This window comes from Oncorhynchus kisutch, linkage group LG26, assembly GCF_002021735.2.
Source record: "Oncorhynchus kisutch isolate 150728-3 linkage group LG26, Okis_V2, whole genome shotgun sequence".
Classification (NCBI taxonomy): domain Eukaryota; kingdom Metazoa; phylum Chordata; class Actinopteri; order Salmoniformes; family Salmonidae; genus Oncorhynchus; species Oncorhynchus kisutch.
In genome coordinates, this window is record NC_034199.2 from 25,217,212 (window position 1) to 25,241,064 (window position 23,853).

General features: G+C 43.2%; 1 protein-coding gene across 2 annotated transcripts in view; it reads right to left on the reverse strand.

The window, feature by feature from the left end:
* The window catches only part of LOC109871341 (MORC family CW-type zinc finger protein 3), a 40,704-nt gene that overhangs the window by 8,015 nt on the left and 8,836 nt on the right, over positions 1-23,853 (reverse strand). For both annotated transcript variants that reach the window (XR_004205640.1, XM_020462183.2), the window contains exons 2-17: positions 18,251-18,323; positions 16,411-16,543; positions 15,767-16,005; positions 15,421-15,568; positions 14,985-15,144; positions 9,397-9,525; positions 8,916-9,035; positions 7,754-7,851; positions 7,464-7,571; positions 7,251-7,379; positions 4,302-4,376; positions 3,552-3,594; positions 2,171-2,273; positions 1,454-1,604; positions 472-1,291; positions 64-245 (exon numbers count right to left, since the gene is read on the reverse strand). Coding sequence is in view for 1 of the 2 variants with exons in the window: in XM_020462183.2 (XP_020317772.1) it covers positions 64-245; positions 472-1,291; positions 1,454-1,604; positions 2,171-2,273; positions 3,552-3,594; positions 4,302-4,376; positions 7,251-7,379; positions 7,464-7,571; positions 7,754-7,851; positions 8,916-9,035; positions 9,397-9,525; positions 14,985-15,144; positions 15,421-15,568; positions 15,767-16,005; positions 16,411-16,543; positions 18,251-18,323 (2,711 nt within the window). In the remaining variant the exon portion in view is untranslated. The remainder of the gene's footprint in view (positions 1-63; positions 246-471; positions 1,292-1,453; positions 1,605-2,170; positions 2,274-3,551; positions 3,595-4,301; positions 4,377-7,250; positions 7,380-7,463; positions 7,572-7,753; positions 7,852-8,915; positions 9,036-9,396; positions 9,526-14,984; positions 15,145-15,420; positions 15,569-15,766; positions 16,006-16,410; positions 16,544-18,250; positions 18,324-23,853) is intronic.

Here is a 23,853-nt window from a genome sequence, read left to right on the forward strand (position 1 = left end):
TCACGTCTGGGGCGTATCCGAGGTCGAGCCATTAGCAGCACTAGTGGCCAGAACCTGTCTCACCTCTCTGCCTGGTCAGCTGATGTCTGAGCTCCCTCGCTCTCCTGTTTCTCTCTCTCCTGTTTCTCTTTCTCCTGTTTCTCTCTCCCCCACTCTTGTTTCTCCCTCCTCAGCTCCACCACGTCCTGCTGCAGTGTCTCACAAAGAGACCAGAGGTTGCCCCTCTCCTCCTCTATAAGCTCAACCTGTAAATTGGGGAGCAGGCAGGGTCACAGAGGGGATGGATGACAAAGGATTATGGGGAGAGGAAGGAGATATCAGATAGACACCCTGGCAATGTTCTTTCGCACACTGCATTGTCCATTTAACAAATACTAACTATACCGACAGCTGCTGGGCAAATCTTACTCATTAAATATTAACAGCATACAAATATATATGAGGCTACAAGATGGCCAGCTGGTGACTGACCTTAATCCTCTCCGACTGCTCTCCTTCTTCCCCTCCTCCAGTCTGACAGGCCTGGTGGCAGTGCTCTCTCTTCACAGTGGCCTGGGAGAGCTCCTGCATGCTGCCCTCCAGGTTATGGAGCTGGGAGGTCAACTTGTTGACTTGCTCCTTGAACTGGTCCCTCTCGTGGGCTGCAGCCTGCATGAGCTCCAGCAGCTGGTCCTGCTGCTCCTGGGCCTCTGACAGGTTACGGAAGTCAATCATAGGATGGTCTGATGGGTCTGGGGCGGATGAACCAGAAGAGGATGGGCCTGGTGTGGATGGGCCAGCAGAGGTTGGGTTTGGTGTGGAAGGGCCTGGTTCGGTTCTGTCCCTAACTTTTTCCTCCTTCTCCCTTTTCCTCTTGTGCTCCTCATCTTCATCCTTCACTTTGCTCCTGATCTCTGTCTGGGTGGTGATGCTCACCTGCTCTGAAGAAGGTGGTGGAGGGAAGTAGCTGGTCGCTGCAGTTCCCGTCTCCACAGAGCTTGTTCCTGTGCAGCTAGTTTTAACATTGCCAGTGCCAGAAGGTGTCTCCATGGCCCTGCTCTCTGATTTTACCATGGCAAGGTCAAAGGTTGCCTTCTTCTGAATAGGGGTGCTGTTGATCTCCAAGATCATAATGTCATCGTCATCCATGATGTTATCGTCATCATCGTCAACAGGGATGATGACTGACGTGGATGACATGGTTGTTTCAGCAGCCGGTGATACAGTCTCCATGGGGGTGTTGTTGTGGAAACCATTCAACCTGGGTTTTTTTGTCTCACTTTCAGGGGTCATGGCCAGCGTTCTCTTCATTCTGTAGAGAGGATATGGGGGCTTGATGCACTATTGAATGAATAATGATGATTATTTACAGAAAATATCTGTACGCTGTGGCAATGAAATGAACTACAAACACTATGCGAGAGAGAGAGAATTCAAGGGAGGAGAGACCCTACCACTCAGACAGTGGGCCTACCTTGGGTTTGAAGGGGTTGACGGGGCCGGAGAGGTTGACGGGGCCGGAGGGGTTGACGGGGCCGGAGGGGTTGACGGGGCCGGAGAGGTTGACGGGGCTGGAGGGGTTGAAGGGGCTGGAGGGGTTGAAGGGGCCGGAGGGGTTGAAGGGGCTGGAGGGGTTGACAGAAAGCACACGGTAGAGATTAAGGAAATGTTTTTGGAGGAAGGGCTGGTCCCTGCATCTTGGCCATGTTCAGCCAGAAGAGGACTGGCCACCCCTCATAGCCTGGTTCCTCTCTAGGTTTCTAATCTCCACCCGGCACAGCCAGAAGAGGACTGGCCACCCCTCATAGCCTGGTTCCTCTCTAGGTTTCTAATCTCCACCCGGCACAGCCAGAAGAGGACTGGCCACCCCTCATAGCCTGGTTCCTCTCTAGGTTTCTAATCTCCACCCGGCATAGCCAGAAGAGGACTGGCCACCCCTCATAGCCTGGTTCCTCTCTAGGTTTCTTCCTAGGGAGTTTATCCTAGCCACCGTGCTTCTACACCTGCATTGCTTGCTGTTTGGGGTTTTAGGCTGGGTTTCTGTACAGCACTTTGAGACATCAGCTGATATAAGAAGGGCTTTATAAATAAATTTGATATGAAGAGACGCACATGTATATCAATACCGACATTATTAAAAACATCCCCATCAACTTAACACATGCACACACAGCTCGTACAGTAGACTTACATGCTTTGGCGAGGCAAGAGATCCTCTGGTGCTTCAGAGTCTTGTTCTTCTGAGCCAGAGCCTTAATCTGCATCTGCTCTGCCTTCCTCCGCTCATCTTCATTCTGACACACACACAAACACCAGGGTAGTTTGGGTAGGGTACACAACATATTAGGGAGAAAAAAACATTTGTGGGCATAACATTATCATGAACCAGGGTGTGACATACACTACATGACTAAAAGCATGTGGACACCTGCTTGTCGAACATCTCATTCCAAAGTCATGGGCATTCATGTGGAGTTGGTCCCCACCTTTGCTGCTATAACAGCCTCCGCTCTTCTGGGAAGGCTTTCCACTAGATGTTGGAACATTCCTGCTGGGACTTGCTTCCATTCTAGCCACAAGAGCATTAGTGATGTTGGGCGATTAGGCCTGGTTCGCAGTCAGCTTTCCAATTTATCCCAAAGGTGTTTGATGGGGTTGAGGTCAGGGCTCTGGACCTCACTTTGTGAACAGGGCATTGTCATGTTGAAACAGGAAAGGACCTTCCTCAAAATGTTGCCACAAAGTTAGAAGCACAGAATCTACTAGAATGTCATTGTATGCAGTAGCGTTAAGATTTTCCTTCACTCGAACTAAGGGGCCTAGCCCGAACCATAAAAAAAGCCCCAGACCATTATTCCTCCTCCACCAAATTTTACAGTTGGCACTATGCATTTAGGAAGGTTGCATTCTCCTGGCATCTGCCGAACCCAGATTCATCCGTCGGACTACCAGATGGTGAAGCGTGATTTGTCACTCCAGAGAAAGTGTTTCCACTGCTCCAGAGTTCAATGGCGGTGAGCTTTACACCACTCCAGCCGACGCTTGGCATTGTGCATGGTGATCTTAGGCTGGTATGCCGCTGATCGGCCATGGAAACCAATTTCACGAAGCTCCCGTAGAACAGTTATTGTGCTGACGTTGCTTCCAGAGTCAGTTTGGAACTCGGTAGTGAGTGTTGCAACCGAGGACAGACTTCAGCACTCGACGGTCCCGCTCTGTGAGCTTGTGTGGCCTACCACTTCGCTGCTGAGCCATTGTTGCCCCTAGACATTTCCACTTCACAATAAGAGCAATACAGTTGACCGGGACAGCTCTAGCAAGGCAGAAATTTGACAAACTTATGGCATCCTATGACAGTGCCAGGTTGAAAGTCACTGAGTTGTTCCGTACGAGCCATTCTACTACAAATGTTTGTCTATGGAGATTTCATGGCTGTGTGCTCGATTTTACACACCTGTCAACAATGGATGTGGCTGAACTATCCAAATCCACTAACTTGATGGGGTTTCCACATACTTTTGCTTATGTAGTGTATACACTGACGGACAGACAGACACACACAGACAGCTAACCTGTTGTCGTTTCTTATCCTGCTTCATTTTGGTGTTCCTTTCACTGTGAAACAGAACACAGATTGACTGACATATTAAAAAACACTGGCACCATCTAGATTCGATTGAACATGAAAATCAGTAATTGCATTCATCTCACCTCCTATACATTCTATAAAATAGCCTATATACAATGTTAATGCCTTGACTACTGTGCTGCTAAATTAAGGCAAAATCTCACTTGCATATGAATCTGTCAAGTCAACAGTTTTCTTTGGGTTTTACACTTTTCTAGTCTGAACACCAGCTCATTTGTCTTTATAAATATGCAAATGCCATTTGACATGTGACTGCAAGCATGCAGTTGACTATGCCAGCTAGCTATTTTGCATTTGATAGTAAGCCATTTTTTTGTCTAACATGTTACACAAAAAATGTTTTACCTGCGTCGAGTAAAACGTAAACGGCCCAGCTTCTACCAAATGCAAGTATTGTGGTCTGAAAACTCTCAGCATCATGAAAACTCAAGCAACTTGTGCCGCGAGCCAGCATGGTAAACATGTCACGATTATTTTGCCTCCATCAATAAATCATACAAAGCACATTTTGTGCAAGGCCTAACGTTGTTTTTTCACTCCATGCATAGACAAAATAACGATGCATGTTTCAGCCTCAAGGTTCATTATCTGCAAATAGCCTACATGTTCAGTTATGCATTACAAATATATTTAGATGCAGCATCATTGATACAGTATATGGTTGGGTTCTCACTGTTGCTTGTAGGTTTTCTGGTATGAAGGTTGGTCATCATCGGAGTCTTCAGGTTCTTCCTCTACCGTGCAGCTCCTGGAATAGGGGATACTGAATATACTATATACTGTAGTGGCAACGTCAACACACACAAATGCATGCATACCGGTTGTCAATATACACTGAGTATACAAAACATTAAGAACACTTGCTCTTTCCTTGACATAGGCTGACCGGGTGAAAGCTATGACCCCTTACTGTTGTTACTTTTTAAATCCACTTCATCAGTGTAGATGAAGGGGAGAAGACAGGTTAAAGAAGGATTTTTAAGCCTTGAGACATGGATTATGTATGTGTGCCTGTCAGCGGGTGAATGGTCAAGACATATACGATTTAGGTGCCTTTGAACAGGGCATGGTAGTAGTTGCCAGGCAACTAAGAACTGTAACGCTGCTGGGTTTTTTACACTCAACAGTTTTGTCATGACTGTCCTGTGAGAATCCAAATAGGTCAGATCAGCTTTGCAATTAATAACTTCAACCAGACTACCTCTCACCCGCAGAGGGGGAGACTGGTGGGGGTTAACACCTCACACCCTGTTGTAAATCAAGGACAGAACACTCAGACCTTCCCTATCCAAATCACCCAAGGAATGTGCTTTGTTTCAAGAATACTTTTTCCCACCAAAACTCTTAACTCGTTCAACTACTGGAACAATATTTCTAACATAGAACGTTGGGAATGATCTGAGGCAGAAAAAACCCTGAGAAAAAATCCAAATGATCTGAGGCAGAAAAAACCCAGAGAAAAAATCCAAACAGGAAGTGGGAAATCTGAGGTTTGTCGTTTTTCAACTCAGCCCCTATTGAAGATACAGTGGGATATTGGTTATGTTGCACTTCCTAAGGCTTCCACTAGATGTCAACCATCTTTAGAACGTTGTTTGATGCTTCTACTATGAAGGGGGGCTGAATGAGAGGGGAATGAGTCAGAGGTCTGCCTGAGACCCACGAGCTGACCATGCGCGGTCATGAGAGTTAGCTCTCGTTCCATTGCTTTTCTACAGATAATGGAATTCTCCGGTTGGAACATTATTGAACATTTATGATAAAAACATCCTAAAGATTGATTCTATACATTGTTTGATATGTTTGATACGACCAGTAATATAAGTTTTTGGAATTTTCGTCCGACCTTTCCACTGGAAGTTGCACGCGCTTTTCGATTTGTTTACCGAACGCTCTAACAAAAGGAGGTATATGGACATAAATGATGAACTTTATCGAACAAATCAAACATTTACTGTGGAACAGGGATTCCTGGGAGTGCATTCTGATGAAGATCATCAAAGGTAAGTGAATATTTATAATGCTATTTCTGACTAATGTTGACTGCGCAACATGGCAGATATTTATTTTGGCTGGTTTGGGCTCTGAGCTCCGTATTCAGATTATTGCATGGTATGCTTTTTCCGTAAAGTGTTTTTAAAATCTGACACAGCGGTTGCATTAAGGAGAAGTTTATGTAAAGTTCCATGCATAACACTTGTATTTTCATCCACATTTATAATGAGTATTTCTGTAAATTGATGTGGCTCTCTGCAAATCACTGCGTGTTTTGGAACTGAACATAACATGCCAATGTAAAATGAGATTTTTAGATATAAATATGCACTTTATCGAACAAAACATACATGTATTGTGTAATATGAAGTCCTATGAGTGTCATCTGATGAAGATCATCAAAGGTTAGTGATTCATTTTATCTCTATTTGTGCTTTTTGTGACTCCTCTCTTTGGCTGGAAAAATGGCTAGGTTTATTCTGTGACTTAGTCGTGACCTAACATAATCATTTGTGGAGCTTTCGCTGTAAAGCATTTTTTGACGAGGTGTTCCGCTAGCAGAACGGGGTTAGCCCATTCCCAGACAGGTTACCACTAATATATTTTTTGGTAGTACTTTTTGTGATGTCATTAAATATGTTATAAAGGAAATACTGTAACTTAAAGTATACACACTACATGTATGAAGTTTCCATCCTCTGTGTTGTGCATGCTATATGAAAATGATGAAAGTGTTTTTGTTAGGAAAGGGATGTGATTTGAGAAACTATAGGAGGAAATTGTTTCTATAACTGTCCACAGTAAGTAGTCACCACCCCCTTGAGTGAGGTCAGAGAGCGTGTCAAGTTGATGGAACCGCTCATTTTGAACAAACTGTATAAAATGATGGGTTAAGAATTAACATACCAGACCAGAGAGACTGCAGCTTTACGTTTAAAGTGGTTTGAACTCTGAATCTCAACACGAGGTAGAGACAATAAAGTCCCCTCCCGGACAATCACTGGTACGGCTGATTAGCTGTCCTAAGTAAAGTATCTAGAAACGCGAATTGAAGTGGAACCATTCTACTACTCTGCTCAAACCACTGTAGTACACTACTCTCATCACCTCACTGGGAACCATCGACACGGCTGGCTAGCCTATCTTCAAAGAAGCATCTTCCAGAGCGAATGGAAGGAGAATACATTTGTAGTTCTGTTCAGGACTACACGACAAGTCACCGGATATCAGACGACTGCAGAGGAGAACAACAGAGAAACCCCTTTTGGACAATCAGAGACTTACAAATGTGCTGCGAAAAGGCCCTGTCCACTGAGAGAAACTAAGGATTTTCACGTTAAAAAAAATGTGGGAAGCATTGGAGTCAACATGGGTTAGCATCCCTGTGGAATGCTTTCGACACGTAGTCCATACCATGACGAATTGAAGATGTTCTGAGGGCAAAATGGGCAGGTGCAACTCTTAAATCAAATCAAATTGTATTTGTCACATGTGCCAAATAAAACAGGTGTTGACCTTACCGTGAAATGGTAAATTACAAGCCTGTGGTGTTCCTAATGTTTGGCATACTCAGTGTATTTTATAACACCTGTTATAAGTATTATTTTTTGATCTAGGTGGGACTCACCTGAACTGGGGGTCAGGGTTCATGTGGCAGAACCACTCCTTTGGGAGCCGTTTGCAATCAATTCCATCTGGCAGCTTCCTCCAGCGCAGGCAGGTGTCACACTGCACCCAGTTCTGGTCTGGACGTTTCCTATGGATGTAGAGATACACAGAAGAACCAGTTAGAGGAGGGATGGAGAGAGGAGAAAGGAAAACAGAGGAGTGTTTTACTTACATGGTGTCTTCCACTGGTGTGGTGCTGCTAGGATCTTCTTTGTTTCTCTTAAAGCGTATCTCTTTCCAGTAGTCCTCCAGCTTTAACCCCAAGTTGTTGATGGTTTTCCTGGAGATAGAAAATAAGAAATAAACAGACAGTTCACCTAGTGCTGATATATTCAACTAGATTATTGAAATTACACCATCATTAACGTGAGTGTGGGCAGATTGACAATAAATAGTTTTGTTTTATTGAGTGGAAAATAGTTCCTCAGGTCATGTTCTTGAATGGAGCACTCTCCTCATTACCTGTATTTGTCAGTATTGTCAAAATCCTGCTTGTTGTGGGTGGGCTCCAGAAAGTTACACTCGATGACCCCAATAACCCCGAGACCTTGGTTGTTGGCCTGAGGGAGGGGGGTAGAGGTGGTTATGGGGTCAGTGACAGGATATGCAGTGCATTCGGAAAGTTTTCAGACCGCTTCGCTTTTTCCACATTTTGTTACGTTACAGCCTTATTCTAAAATTGATTCAATTGTTTCCCTTAACAATCTACAGCGAAAACAGGGTTGTATAATTTTTTGGCACATTTATTAAAAATTAAATATATCTTATTTACATAAGTATTCAGATCCTTCGCTATGAGACTCGAAATTGAGCTCAGGTGCATCATGTTTCCATTGATCATCCTTGAGATGTTTCTACAACTTGATTGGAGTCCACCTGTGGTAAATTCAATTGATTGGACATGATTTGGTAAGGCACAAAACCAAGCCATGAGGCTGAAGGAATTGTCCGTTTAGGATCGAGGGAAAGATGAATGGAGGAAAGTACAGAGAGATCCTTGATGAAAACTTGATGCGGAGCACTCAGGACGTCAGACTGGGGCAACTTCCAACAGGACAACGACTCTAAGCACAAAGCCAAGACAACGCAGGAGTGGCTTCAGGACAAGTCTCTAAATGTCCTTGAGTGGCGCAGCCAGAGCCCGGACTTGAACCCGATCTAATCTCTGGAGAGACCTGAAAATAGCTGTGCAGTGACGCTCCCCATCCATCCTAACAGAGCTTGAGAGGATCTGCAGAGAAGAATGGGAGACACTCCCCAAATACAGGTGTGCCAAGCTTGTAGCGTCATACCCAAGAAGACTCAAGAATGTGATCGCTGCCAAAGGTGCTTCAACAAAGTACTAAGTAAAGGGTCTGAATACTTATGTAAATGTGATATTTCATTATTTCTTTGGAAAAAATAAAAACCTGTGTTTTCTTTGTCATTATGGGGTATTGTGTGTAGATTTATGAGGGGGAAAAACAATTGAATCCATTTTAGAATAAGGCTGTAACATATTTTGGGGGGAAAAGGTCAAGGGGATCTGAAAACTTTCTGAATACAAGTCCCACAATAGAAGCATCTGAGTACCACAATGGATGGCAGTCATTTTTCTTATGCACATGCACATACACTATTATACCTTGAGTTGAACGCCCACTCGCTCATAGGCTTTGATAAGGCGGTTTTTGTGGTACATCATGATGCCGTACTGGTCCTTGCACTTGGTGTTGTACCCAAAGGTCACAGGGATGCGTCTGTTCTGGTATAGGACTTAAGGACAACTCAAACAGAAAGGAGAGCAGTGGCATATATATATCCTTTTCCCCTTTATGAAAAATATCATATTGTATCACTATGTTGAACATGAACATCCAACTATGGAATACATTTAACTTATAATTAGCTAACGATAGGTAACTGATTATTGCAAGCTTATAATGTATTGCGTCTATAGCAGTGACTGATGGTATGTCTTGTATATAGAGCATACTACCCATATTTTCCAATTTCTAATTTCCCTCCAAATGCAAACAAAAGTTGTGTCATCTCGAGGATATGACAACATGCGCACGCACACAGACTAAATCCATCCAGAGAGGCTCCGGGGTGAGGAAGGATACCACAAAGTTGGGCTTGTAATGGTCCTTAGCAATGCAAGCCAGGCTCTTGGAGATGAGCTCAGTCTTCACTTTCTGACCGCGAATTATGATCTGCATGCGGGGCTTCAGGTACAGAATACTGCAGTATGCCTGAGCACACAACAACACTTTGATAAACAATCAAAATATGAAATATTTCACACAAACAAAATGATAAAACTAGTCAAAGGACGAGGTTCACACATCTTGCATAGTCTTCACATTTTGCTGCCTTAGAATTAAATAAAATGGGATTAAATTAGATATTTCTTGCTACCGATCTACACAACCTACACTACATTTTCAAAGTGAAAGAAACATTATAGAACATTTGTCACGACTCCTACCGAAGGTAGCTCCCCTTCCTGTTTGGGTGGCGCTCGGCGGTCGTCGTCACCGGCCTACTAGCTGCCACTGATCCCCTTTCCCCTTTTCTGTTTATTGGTTTCACCTGTGTTTGTTTTAGGCTGATTGGTCGGGCTTTATTTACCAGCAGGCTTGCCTGGTTGTGCGGGATTGTTTGATGTACGTGTGTACACGTCTGTGTGTCATGGCTTTCCCATTTGCTTGAGTTTTTGCTGGACTGTTCAAGTCCCCCGTGTTTGGGGCATTTGTTTTAGTGGGCGCCCCGTGTTTTGTGGGGTTGGCGTATGTTCACCGTTGTTGTGCATTAAAAGGTATTAGCACTACCCTGAACTCTGCTTCCTGCGCCTGACTTCTCACCCACTACACTTCGGACATTACAATTTTCCAAATGAATAATTGATTGCATATGTCTTCACACCCCAGAGTTAATACTTGGTGGAAGCACCTTTAGCAGCCATTACAAGCTGTGAACAATTTTTAGATAAGATTCTACCAATCTTGCACAACTCTTTGGGCAACATATACAGCGCATTCGAAAGTATTCAGACCCCTTGACTTTTTCCACATTTTGTTACGTTACAGCCTTATTTTAAAATGGATTAAATATATTTTTTCCTCATCAATCTACACACAATACACCATAATGTCAAAGCAAAAACAGGTTGACATTTATAAAAAATAAAAAGCTGAAATATCACATTTACATAGGTATTCAGAGCCTTTACTAGGTAATTTGTTAAATTACCTTTGGCCACGATTACAGCCTTGAGTATTCTTGGGTATGACGCTACAGGCTTGGCACACCTGTATTTGGGGAGTTTCTCCCATTCTTCTCTGCAGATCATCTCAAGCTATGTTAGGATGGATGGGGAGCGTCGCTGCACAGCTATTTTCAGGTCTCTCCAGAGATGTTCGATCGGGTTCAAGTCCGGGCTCTGGCTGGGCCACTCAAGGACATTTAGAGACTTGTCCCGAAGCCACTAATGCGTTGTTTTGGCTTTGTGCTTAGGTTTGTTGTCCTGTTGGAAGGAGAACCTTTGCCCTAGTCTAAGGTCCTGAGGGCTCTGGAGCAGGTTTTCATCAAGGATCTGTCTCTACTTTGCTCCGTTCATCTTTCCTTAGATCCTGATTAGTCTCCAAGTACCTGCCACCGAAAAACATCCCCTCAGCATGATGCCGTCACCACAATGCTTCACCGTAGGGATGGTGCCAGGTTTCCTCCAGACGTCATGCTTGGCATTCAGGCCAAATAATTCAATCTGGGTTTCATCAGACCAGAGCATCTTGTTTCTCATGTTTGAGAGTCCTTTGGGTGGCTTTTGGCAAACTCCAAGCAGGCTGTTGTGACAGGTTAAAGGAAATATTCATAGCGTAACACTGTCATGTGTATTTTACTGAGGAGTGGCTTCTGTCTGGCCACTCTACCATAAAGGCCTGATTGTTGGAGTGCTTCAGAGATGGTTGTCCTTCTGGAAGGTTCTCCCATCTCCACAGAGGAACTCTGGAGGTCTGTCGGAGTGACCTTCGGGTTCTTGGTCACCTCTCTGACCAAGGCCCCTCCTCCCTGATTGCTCAGTGTGGCCGGGTGGCCAGCTCTAAAATGTCTTGGTGGTTCCAAACTTCATACATTTGAGAATGATGGAGACCACTGTGTTCTTTGGGACCTTCAATGTTGCCAACATTTTTTGGTACCCTTCCCCAGATCTGTGCCTCGACACAATTCTGTCTCGGAGCTCTACGGACAATTCCTTTGACCTCATGGCTTGGTTTTTGCTCTGACATACACTGTCAATTGTGGGACCTTATATAAACTGGAGTGCGCCTTTCCAAATCATGTCCAATCAATTTAAGTACCACAGGTGGACTCCAATCAAGTTGTAGAAACATCTCAATGGAAACAGGATGCACCTGAGCTCAATTTCAAGTCTCATAGCAAAGGGTCTGAATACTTATGTCAATAAGGTATTCCTGTTTTTAACTTGTTTTCGCTTTGTAATTATGGGATATTGTTTGTAGATTGATAAGGGATTGATACACATTTATTTAATCCATTTTAGAATAAGGCTGTAACGTAACAAAATGTGGAAAAAGTCAAGGTCTGAATACCTTCCGAATGCACTGTATAAGTACATACAGTTGAAGTCGGACGTTTACATACACTTAGGTTGGAGTCATTAAAACTCGTTTTTCAACCACTCCACACATTTCTTGTTAACAAACTATAGTTTTGGCAAGTCTGGTTAAGACATTTACTTTGTGCATGACACAAGCAATTTTTCCAACAATTGTTTACAGACAGATTATTTGACTTATAATTCACTGTATCACAATTCCAGAGGGTCAGAAGTTTACATACACTAAGTTGACTGTGCCTTTAAACAGCTTGGAAAATTCCAGAAAATTATGTCATGGCTTTAGAAGCTTCTGATAGGCTAATTGACATCATTTGAGTCAATTGGAGGTGTACCTGTGGATGTATTTCAAGGCCTACCTTCAAACTCAGTGCCTCTTTGCTTGACATCATGGGAAAATCAAAAGAAATCAGATAAGACCTCAGAAAAAAATTGTAGACCTCCACGAGTCTGGTTCATCCTTGGGAGCAATTTCCAAAACACCTAAAAGTACCACGTTCATCTGTACAAACAATAGTGGCAATATGGCTTAAAGACAACAAAGCCAAGGTATTGGAGTGGCCATCACAAAGCCCTGACCTAAATCCCATAGAAAATTTGTGGGCAGAACTGAAAAAGCATGTGCGAGCAAGGAGGCCAACAAACCTGACTCAGTTACACCAGCTCTGTCAGGAGGAATGGGCCAAAATTCACCCAACTTATTGTGGAAAGCTTGTGGAAGGGTACCTGAAACGTTTGACCCAAGTTAAACAATTTACAGGCAATGTTACAAAATACTTACTGAGTGTATATACACTTCTGATCCACTGGGAATGGGATGAAAGAAATCAAATCTGAAATAAATAATTATCTCTCCTATTATTCTGACATTTCACATTCTTAAAATAAAGTGGTGATTCTAACTGACCTAAAACAGGGGATTTTTACTAGGATTAAATGTCAGGAATTGTGAAAAACTGAGTTTAAATGTATTTGGCTAAGGTGTATGTAAACTTCCGACTTCAACTGTATGTATATGTATATATATATGTAGATATATATATATATCAGTTTATTCATTGTTTTTGTCCTTTCACTCAAACCCTCATCATTTTTTTTGTCTTTTGCACCTACCCCAGATTTTTCAGGAATTTTCTTATCATGTTACTAAATATATCAAGAGTATTTTCTGATTTGGTTTTCAACAAATGCGGCGAAAAGTACAGTAAATGTACATGTAGTAAATGTAAGTGTATTGATATGATATTTAAGTGTCATACACCTACCGGTGCCCAGCCCAAATGGGCTTCCAAGACACTACAGAACAAAATGTCATTTTACAAATGATATGCATACAATGATCATGGCAAGTACAGCTATCATCTAGCCACACTTCACAAACAGTACATTTCTCATTCTCCTCCAGGCATTGTTAACAAACTGAGCAATCTCAAGCACGCCCTGTCTGAAACAAAATTCAAGCCTCTGCTCGTCTCGTAACCAGAATCCTTCAGGGTTATCAACAACTAAAAACATGTCTCAGATCGTTATACAGAGGGCAATAAAACACTAAATTGACTTTGTTTTCGAATTTTCCCAAGATCACACAGCAGGCAAAGTCTTTCTTCTTCAGGCACTCTGTTAAATCTACCCATCTCTATAGCCAGAGGGAGGGTGACGGATCGGCACAAACTGACCTTAGGATGTTTGTCAGGTTCAGGCACTCTGTTAAATCTATCCATCTCTATAGCCAGAGGGAGGGTGACGGATCGGCACAAACTGACCTTAGGATGTTTGTCAGGTTCAGGCACTGTTAAATCTACCCATCTCTATAGCCAGAGGGAGGGTGACGGATCTGCACAAACTGACCTTAGGATGTTTGTCAGGTTCAGGCACTCTGTTAAATCTACCCATCTCTATAGCCAGAGGGAGGGTGACGGATCGGCACAAACTGACCTTAGGATGTTTGTCAGGTTCAGGCACTCTGTTAAATCTACCCATCTCTATAGCCAGAGGGAGGGTGACGGATCGGCACAAACTGACCTTTAGATTTTTGTTAGGTTCAGGCACTCTGTTAAATCTACCCATCTCTATAGCCAGAGGGAGGGTGACGGATCGGCACAAACTGACCTTAGGATGTTTGTCAGGTTCAGGCACTCTGTTAAATCTACCCATCTCTATAGCCAGAGGGAGGGTGACGGATCGGCACAAACTGACCTTTAGATTTTTGTTAGGTTCAGGCACTCTGTTAAATCTACCCATCTCTATAGCCAGAGGGAGGGTGACGGATCGGCACAAACTGACCTTAGGATGTTTGTCAGGTTCAGGCACTGTTAAATCTACCCATCTCTATAGCCAGAGGGAGGGTGACGGATCGGCACAAACTGACCTTAGGATGTTTGTCAGGTTCAGGCACTCTGTTAAATCTACCCATCTCTATAGCCAGAGGGAGGGTGACGGATCGGCACAAACTGACCTTAGGATGTTTGTCAGGTTCAGGCACTGTTAAATCTACCCATCTTTATAGCCAGAGGGAGGGTGACGGATCGGCACAAACTGACCTTAGGATGTTTGTCAGGTTCAGGCACTCTGTTAAATCTACCCATCTCTATAGCCAGAGGGAGGGTGACGGATCGGCACAAACTGACCTTTAGATTTTTGTTAGGTTCAGGCAAACATATGGTTCAGGGGTGGCGTTCTCTTTGATGAGAGTGTACGTTCTAAGTTTAGGTTTAAAGCGCAATGTTTGGATTCAGTCTTGTGTCAGGTGAAATGTTGTGTCCTCAACTTTGGTCTAATAGTTTTCCCATAATCTCCTAACTTTTCCCTTTCAATTGCTAGCATGGTTATGCATATAGGGTTAATCTGGGAAAGTTTCTATAATTTTCTTTACACTGAGAAAATTTGGAGTGGGTTGTGAAGATCAGTCAGATTGAATTTTAAGGCAGCAAAATGTGAAGACTGTACAAGGGGTGTGTAGACTCACTAGGCACTGTATTTGAGTCAATCTTAGAAGTTCTAAGGTTGACAAAATGCAAAATGCTGTATGGTAAATCAATAACATTATAATCAGTATACTCAGTCATCACTTACACGTAGCGAGTAGTAACTCTCTGGTTTTGTGAGCAGCTCTGACTGTATTGCTCTGTATTGCTCACTGGTGCTCTCCAACCCATCCAATGGGACATCTAATGGGATTTTGATGTCGTCGCTGAATGTCGTGAAATCAAATTCTGTCGGTCGTGTTATCGTCCTGTGGACAATAACAAACACTTACTGTATAGACTCTTACTCAACAGCTGACCTTGCTCCACACTTGCTCCACACTTCAAAAAAGGCCTCTCTGCCGACCCCTAATGGTGGAATTTTAGGTTTTGATTATGGAGAAAACAGAAGTGAAACTGAAAATTCGACCAAGGGCATTCATAGAGGCAGAGGGATAAGTGATATTTGAAAGTAAAATCCCACATAGCAAAACCCAATAGATGTGGGAGAAGGAAAAGGAAGAGAATGCGTGTGTGTGTCTGACCTGCGCAGGTTCCAGACGATAATACGTGTTCCCGAGGAGCCTGTGGAGCTGATGGCTTTGAGCTCTTCGAGCAGCTCGTTCTCCGTATTAAAGATAGAGTAGTGCAGGATGTCCTGCAGACTAGCCTTGTGCTTCTCATTCACATTGAGTGCACCGGAAGTCAAGGACAACACACACAGGGACAACACAAAAGGTAGATAGACAAATAGCTAACAGTATTTAAGGTTGGCACTATAAAATAACACTGTATATACACATCTATAGAGGGATCTAAATCCAACATGTTTGGAGGTGATGACAGTTTGGGCACTATGTGTATGTGTATAGTCTCTCTATAAAAGGATATACTTATACTGGCTGTGTGGGACACATTGGAAGGAGATGATGGGCACAATGATCTCGTCTGCTTTGATCTGTGCCAGGTAGCTCTGGGAGAGCATGCCTACTTGCATGGTGTCTCCATCTTGCGACTTCGAGAACACAATGGCATCTTTCCCCAGACGCATGGACCCGGACTTGAAGCCGTTACCATAGAGACCAATCGGGTGCTTGCCATTTATGACTCTCTTATCACTGTAACCGAAGCTGAAAGAGAAAAAGAGAGAAACATGCTATTTTTGTGTACATAAATCGTAAACGTGCATTCTTATAGTACAGCATAAGACTTGTCCCTGGTTTGTTCCAGGGACATCCCTTAGGATGTTTTAAGGACGTGCTCTGAACATCTGTTTTTCCACTCTTTAAAACATAAAATAATGGTCCTAAAGGAACATTCTCTAGGGGACTTTTGCCTAGTTCCCTGTAAGTTCCCCTGACATTATGGAGGACTGTGTCAGAGCGTTTTTAGGACCTTCTCAGAACATTCATCAATATACCAGTTGTCAGGATGTCTTGTGATGGTCCCAAGGAAGGTCTCTGCAGTACTTTTGTCTCGATCTAACATGATTTACCCTGCTATAGTAGTGGTAGTCATTGAAAAACTGTCCATACCTGAGCATCTTGTGCATCTTTTCATAGTCCAATCCATTTCCATTGTCCATGAAGATGAGGCAGTCTTGCTTTTTGATCTGGGTCTTATCAATCCAGAACTGCTTGGCGTTAACATCAGGATCATAGGCATTGTCTGGTGAAAGATATAGAGATAGAGGATGTAAGCATAGGTGCATACACAGAATACACTGAAAATTACTTTGGCACATAAAGAGTATTGTTATTACAGTATGTTGCTATGCAAATAACCAGTCCCTTTCATAGTGTAGATGATAAAACCCTATACTAGACTACCCATGCCACCTTGTTATTGCTTTTCAATGAGAACAAGACTATGGCCAAGCCGGCACATTCACGCCAAACCCACCTAGCAGTCCAAGCCAAACCATCCACCTACCAGCTGTGTTGCTACTGCTGTGGAAAACTACCACACCACGAGGGGTTTAGACCCCCCCAGAAATTCAACATTCAAAATGGTGTCATGTAAAGTGTGATAGATAGAACATGTCCCCCTTTGTTGATTGTGCAATGTGAACCATTAAGGCTTGGACAAACCGGTAGCGTTTGCAGACCAAGAGTACATACCGCTGAACAAAGTGACAGCCTTCATTTGCATATTGACTGCAAATCAATTCGTTATCTAGAAATGTTGACGCCTACTGGGGGTTGGTCCCAAAATCACAAAAAGCTGAAAGAAACTGGGAAACGAAAGGCAAACCGTCATTCAGTGCAATGTGTTTTCTCCTTTAGAACAGCCTGTCTGGGACAGCTGTCACGGAGGATGCAACCCCAGCCTCTTATACTGATGCTATATCCTCAAGACACCACCATCAGGCTAACACAAACATGTGGTCTGGTCTCCCACTCTCCCCAACTATTTTCAAATCAATCCCTCTATTAATCCAGCCATCTCCTTTTCACATTTCCTCCTTACTGCAATTGTTGTACAACTATATTTTATTGCAGAGCCCACCATCTCTCCATTATTCTGTCTGGAGTAGTAGGCTTGAATCCAAAGGCCTGTCCAAAGCCATAATGGTAGTGGTGGGGAGGGTTGTCGTTTGTGTGTGTGTGTGTGTGTGTATACTGCGTAGATGGGAGACACTGGCTGATGAAATATATGAATATATCCAAAGCATTTATTGCTCCAGGTAGAGGTAAAAAGACAGAGAAATAGTGTGATGGGTTAAGAATAGTGAGGATATGGAAGGAAATCAAGAGTGTGAGATACAGGGACACAGAGAAAGATGGAGATAAGAGAAGGAGAGATTGATGGACACATTTATTAATCTCTGCATTTAGCAAAAGAGTGCCATCTGCACTGCTATTTTAGTTATCAATTAATCTGAGTATTCGCTCATTGATTTCATTTTTGCGACCATCAGATGACATCCCTGGGACAAACCGGAATCTAGTCAAAAACCTCCAGGGGTCCATGACAACATCTAAATAACATTCGGTGGACCTTCAGGGGACAATGACACAACATCCCAAGAACGTCCTCGGTGACATACTCAGGACCAACCGGGAACTAGACAAATCCACCAGGGGACCATGACACAACGTCCCAAGAACATCCTAAAAAGTCCTTGGGGACATCCCCGGGACCAAGCTAGAAATAAACAAAACCTCCAGGGGACCCTGACACCACATCCTGACGATTTTAGGTGACCATTTCCTAACGACTCATTATTGTTTGCAGGGAGGGCATTACCACTAAATAAATGAATAGGGACATTTTAGGTGTGCCTTAGAATGTTTTATCCCATCAATGCATATCAGGGTTAAAAAAGGTAGGAAAACACTGGTTTTGTGATTGGACAATATGACGATGACTCACCTATTAGTTCAGCGATGGCGCTGAAGGGCCAGGTGTGGCTGGTGGAGTTTGTGTGGAGGAACATTGGACATAGCTGTAAAGGAAGGGGCAGAGGATTAGAGTTACACTATACAAATGCTGACAACATGAAATGGGATTTTATTTTTGCGTATTATCACCTCCTGGGTTAAGTTCGGCCTACTCTTGCCCTTAGTTTTATTGTATTTTTATTTAACCTTTATAAAACTAGGCAAGTCAGTTAACAACAAATTCTTATTTACAATGACGGGGACGAGCCTGGGATAAAAAAATTATACAATATAAATAAATATAGGACAAAACACACATCACAACAATAGAGAAAACACTACATAAAGAGAGACCTAAGGCAACAACATAGCAAGGCAGCAACACATGATAACACAGCATGGTAGCAACACAACAGAACAACATGGTAGCACACAACATGGTAGCAGCACAAAACATGGTACAAACATTATTGGGCACAGACAACAGCACAAAGGGCAAGAAGGTAGAGACAACAATACATCACGCAAAGCAGGCACAACTGTCAGTAAGAGTGTCCATGAGAGACGGAGATAAAACTGTCCAGTTTGAGTGTTTATTGCAGCTCGTTCCAGTCGCTAGCTGCAGCGAACTGAAAAGAGGGGCGACCCAGGGATGTGTGTGCTTTGGGGACCTTTAACAGAATGTGACTAGCAGAACGGGTGTTCTATGTGGAGGATGAGGGCTGCAGTAGATATCTCAGATAAGGGGAATGAGGCCTAAGTGGGTTTTATAAATTAGCATCAACCAGTGGGTCTTGCAACGGGTCTACAGAGATGATCAGTTTACAGAGGAGTATATAGTGCAGTGATGTGTCCTATAAGGAGCAATGGTGGAAAATCTGATGGCCGAATGGTGAAGAACATCTAGCCGCTGAGAGCACCCTTACCTGCCGATCTATAAATGATGTCTCCGTAATCTAGCATGGTCATCTGAATCAGGGTTAGTTTGGCAGCTGGGTGAAAGAGGAGCGATTACGATAGAGGAAACCAAGACTAGATTTAACTTTAGCCTGCAGCTTTAATATGTGCTGAGAGAAGGACAGGGCACTGTCTAGCTATACTCCCAAGTACTTGTATGAGGTGATTACCTCAAGCTCTAAACCCTCAGAGCTAGTAATCACACCTGTGGGGAGACAGGCATTCTTCTTACCAAACCACATGACCTTTGTTTTCGAGGTGTTCAGAACAAGGTTAACTTCATGGTGGCAGTATTTTCATTATTAGATTTGGATAGAAAACACTCTGAAGTTTCTGAACCTGTTTGAATCATGTCTGTGAGTATAACATAACTTATTTAGCAGGTGAAACCCCGAGGACAAACCATTCAGACTTTTTTTTTTTTGAGGTCACTCTCTTTTCAATGGGTTTTCATTGGGAATCCATATTTCTAAGGGACCTTCTTGCAGTTCCTATCGCTTCCACTGGATGTCACCAGTCTTTAGAAATTGGTTGAGGTTTTTCCTTGTGTAATGAAGAAGTACGGCCATCTTGAACGAGGGTCACTTGAAGTGTACTGTTAGATAGAGGCGCGTGACCAGAAAGCTAGCTACAGTGTGTTTTCCTCCTGTATTGAACACAGATCATCCCGTCTTCAATTTTATCGATTATTTACGTAAACAAATACCTAAAGTTGTATTACAAAAGTAGTTTGAAATGTTTTGGCAAAGTTTACAGGTACAGTAACTTTTGAGATATTTTGTAGTCACGTTGCGCAAGTTGGAATTGGTGTTTTTCTAGATAAAACGTGCCAAATAAATGGACATTTTGGATATATATTGACGTAATTAATCGAACAAAAGGACCATTTGTGATGTTTATGGGACATATTGGAGTGACAACAAAAGAAGCTCGTCAAAGGTAAGGCATGAATAATATTTTTATTTCTATGTTTTGTGTCACTCCTGCAGGGAGTCTTTTGCACGCCCAATTTTCAGTTTTTGATTTGTTAAAAAAGTTTGAAATATCCAATAAATGTCGTTCCACTTCATGATTGTGTCCCACTTGTTGTTGATTCTTCACAAAAAAATACAGTTTTATATCTTTATGTTTGAAGCCTGAAATGTGGCAAAAGGTCGCAAAGTTCAAGGGGGCCGAATACTTTCGCAAGGCACTGTATAAATGGATGAGAGAGCATCCTACTGCCTGAGCTATGTTGTTGATGTAAACTGAGAAGAGTGTGGGGCCTACGATCGAGCCTTGTGGTACTCCCTTGGTGACAGGCAGTGGCTGAGACAGCAGATTTTCTGACTTTATACACTGCACTCTTTGAGAGAGGTAGTTAGCAAACCAGTCCAAAGACCCCTCAGAGACACCAATACTCCTTAGCCAGCCCACAAGAATGGAACCGTATCAAAAGCTTTGGCCAAGTCAATAAAAATAGCAACACAATATTGCTTAGAATCAAGGGCAATGGTGACATCAAGAGGACCTTTAAGGTTGCAATGACAGATCCATAACCGGAGCGGAAAGCAGATTGCATACCAGAGAGAATACGATAAACATCAAAAAAGCCAGTTAGTTGATTATTGACAAGTTTTTCCAACACTTTTGATAAACAGGGCAAAATAGAAATAGGCCTATAACATTTAGGATCAGCTTGATCTCCCCTTTAAATAAAGGATGAACCGTGGTTGGCTTCCAAGCAATGGGAACCTCCCCAGAAAGGAGAGACAGGTTAAAAAGGTTGGAGATAGGCTTGGCGACGATAGGGGCAGCAACCTTAAAGAAGAAAGGGTCTAAACCATCTGACCCAGATGTTTTTTGGGGGTCAAGTTTAAGGAGCTTCTTCAGCACCTAGGACTTTGTAGGGGGGCAGGAGAAAAAGAGGGAGAAGCATCGGGGATAGTCGCATTAGAAGGGGTGGGACGGGAAATGTTGGACGGGCAGGGAGGCATGGCTGAGACAAATAGGAATCCTGACTTAATGAAGTGGTGATTAAGGAGCTCAGCCATGTGCTTCTTGTCAGTAACAACCACATCATCAACATTAAGGGATATGGGCAGCTGTGAGGAGGAGGGTTTATTCTCCAGGTCTTTAACCGTTTTCCAGAACTAGGGGTTAGACCAACAGAGAGACTGCTCCTCAAAGTAACTAACTTTGGCCTTCCAGATAGCCTGAGTGCACTTATTTCATATTTGCCTGAAAGATAGCCAGTCAGCCTGAGTATGCGTGTGCCGAGCCTCTCGCCAAATGCAATTCTTAAGTAACTCTGCAAGATCACGGTCGAACCAGGGGCTGAACCTGTTTTTAATTCTCATTTTCTTTAGCGGGCATGTTTGTTAACAATTACCACTGAAAATATCAAAAAGGAAGGTCCATTGTCTTCGACAGAGGGGATCAAGCTGATTCTATACCATTTTACAGATGCCAGTTCATGAAGGAAGGCTTGCTCATAAAACTTTTTTAGCAAGTGTCTATGACAAATCAGGACAGGTCATTTCACTGAGCAGCCATTACGAGCACAGGCTGTAAAATAGTGATTGCTAAGGTCATTACAGAAAACACCAGACTGATACCTATCAGGATTATTTGAAAGGATTACATTGAGGAGAGTAGCCTTTTCTGGGTGTTTGGAGTCATACCTTGTGGGATTGGTAATAATATGAGAAAGATGTAGGGAGTCCCATTGTGGTTTAAGCATGTCCCAGTTAAGGTAACCAAGCAGAACAAATTCAGACTTTGTGCAAGGGGCCAGGAGAGAGCTTAGGGCAGGTAGGGTACAGGCCGGTGCTGATGGAGGACAATACCACCCAGCAATAGCCAACAAAGTGCTATTTGAACGTTTAATGCTTAAAATCAGCAAATCAAATTGTCTGGGGACAGACTTGGTGGAGACAACCGAGCACTGAAGGTGATCCTTGGTAAAGATTGCCACTCCCCCACCTTTGGAAGATCCGTCTTGCCGAAAAAGGTTATAACCAGAAAGGTTAACATCAGTGTTCAAAACAGTCTTCCTTAACCACGTCTCAGTAATGACCAACATCTGGATTGGAGCTGTAAACCCACACTTTCATTTGATCCATTTTAGGTAATAAGCTTCTAGTGTTAACGTGCAGAAAACCCAGGCTTTTATGAGAGCAGAAATCAGTGAATCAGATATCAGAGCACAAGTCAGAATTGGGGCTAGCAACATGAGGTGGGCCAGGGTTAGGTGGGCCAGCGTGTACATGCACATTTCCAACAGTAATACAATCAAGGCACGGCATAGGACAGGAGGAGCTCTGCATTGCTGATGTATGTTACGTTCCCCAGTTCTTGTGCTGTGGTTTTGTTTGTATGTGTGTGTTTCAGGATGGCTTCCTGAAATTCCCCCAAGCAGCTGATTGGTCGGCCCCATTGCTAATTGGAGCTAACCCCGCCCTCTCGTCAGAGGATACAGCTGTATCCAATTACAGACTCCTTCTCCAGCTGGAAAAAGCCAGTGTTCCTTTGTTAGAGAGAGATTATTAATATGTCCTGTGTTGGTTGCTACTGAGAGACTAGAGCTGATTAGTAAATCCTGTGTGGGTTGTTGCTGAGAGAGCGCTGATTAGTATATCCTGTGTTGATTGTTTCTCAGAGCTTATTCTTATATCATGTGTTGGTTGTTGCAGAGGTATAATTTGTTGGCAATATTTTAGTCGGTCCTGCTAAGGTATATCTATGACAAAAGGACTTTTTGATTATAGTAATTTTTTGTATTCTGTTTCATTTGTTCCCATGGTGGAAGGCACCTAGGGAGTGCATAGGCAAGAGGCCTGCGAGCATGCATAACCTGTAGTATTTACTGTCTATACACACTAGGTAAGACCTGGGCGGACCACCCCCTGTATTTTGGTTAGCGCACCAGGTGGTGCAAAGTTAGGTAAGTAGTGGGTAGGCAGTTAAGGTAGGAGAGGGGCCTTTGACATTTTACTTTCTTTGCTTTGGTTCCGTTCAGCCCCTTTACCCCAAATTTACCGTGTGATGGAATAAATTCCCTGTAAACGGTACTAATCTCTGCCTTTGTCATCCTTCCTCGCACCTACAGTCCATACCTCTTTCACTCCACGGGGAGTTGCGTTGTAGCAGAGTGTTGCATTCCCTCTTCCTAGAGGTGTACGTAAGAACGTATGATATCAGATGGCAACAAGATCATATTGTATAGCAATTTCATCAGGTAACATGAATCCAAAGCTGGCGAGAGGTGGCTAGAATAGGATGGGAGGCCAAATGTCAGTGTAAACAATAGTCGGAGTCCCATGCACAATACAAGCTAACCCTAACCCTAACCCAAGCCTTAATTTCTGGAGGCAGATTTCTTGTAGAAAATGCCAGTGAATGGTCTTTGAACAGTAGGAGAGGGCTTCAGAGGATGCTTCAAAGGCCATGACACCATTTACTTCACACCTTAGTGCTAATTGGATTTGTATCTGGTCTGTCCTTGCAAGCCTGGGAGCCTTAACTCGGCATTCAGTTTTGATCTGGAGAGAAGACCATGCTGTGGAGGGTAGCATCCTGCACTTGTACCTGCTGAAAAATCCAAGTTTATCTAACTTCAAATCTATCCTTTTGTTAAAAAAAACTTGTTGAAAAATG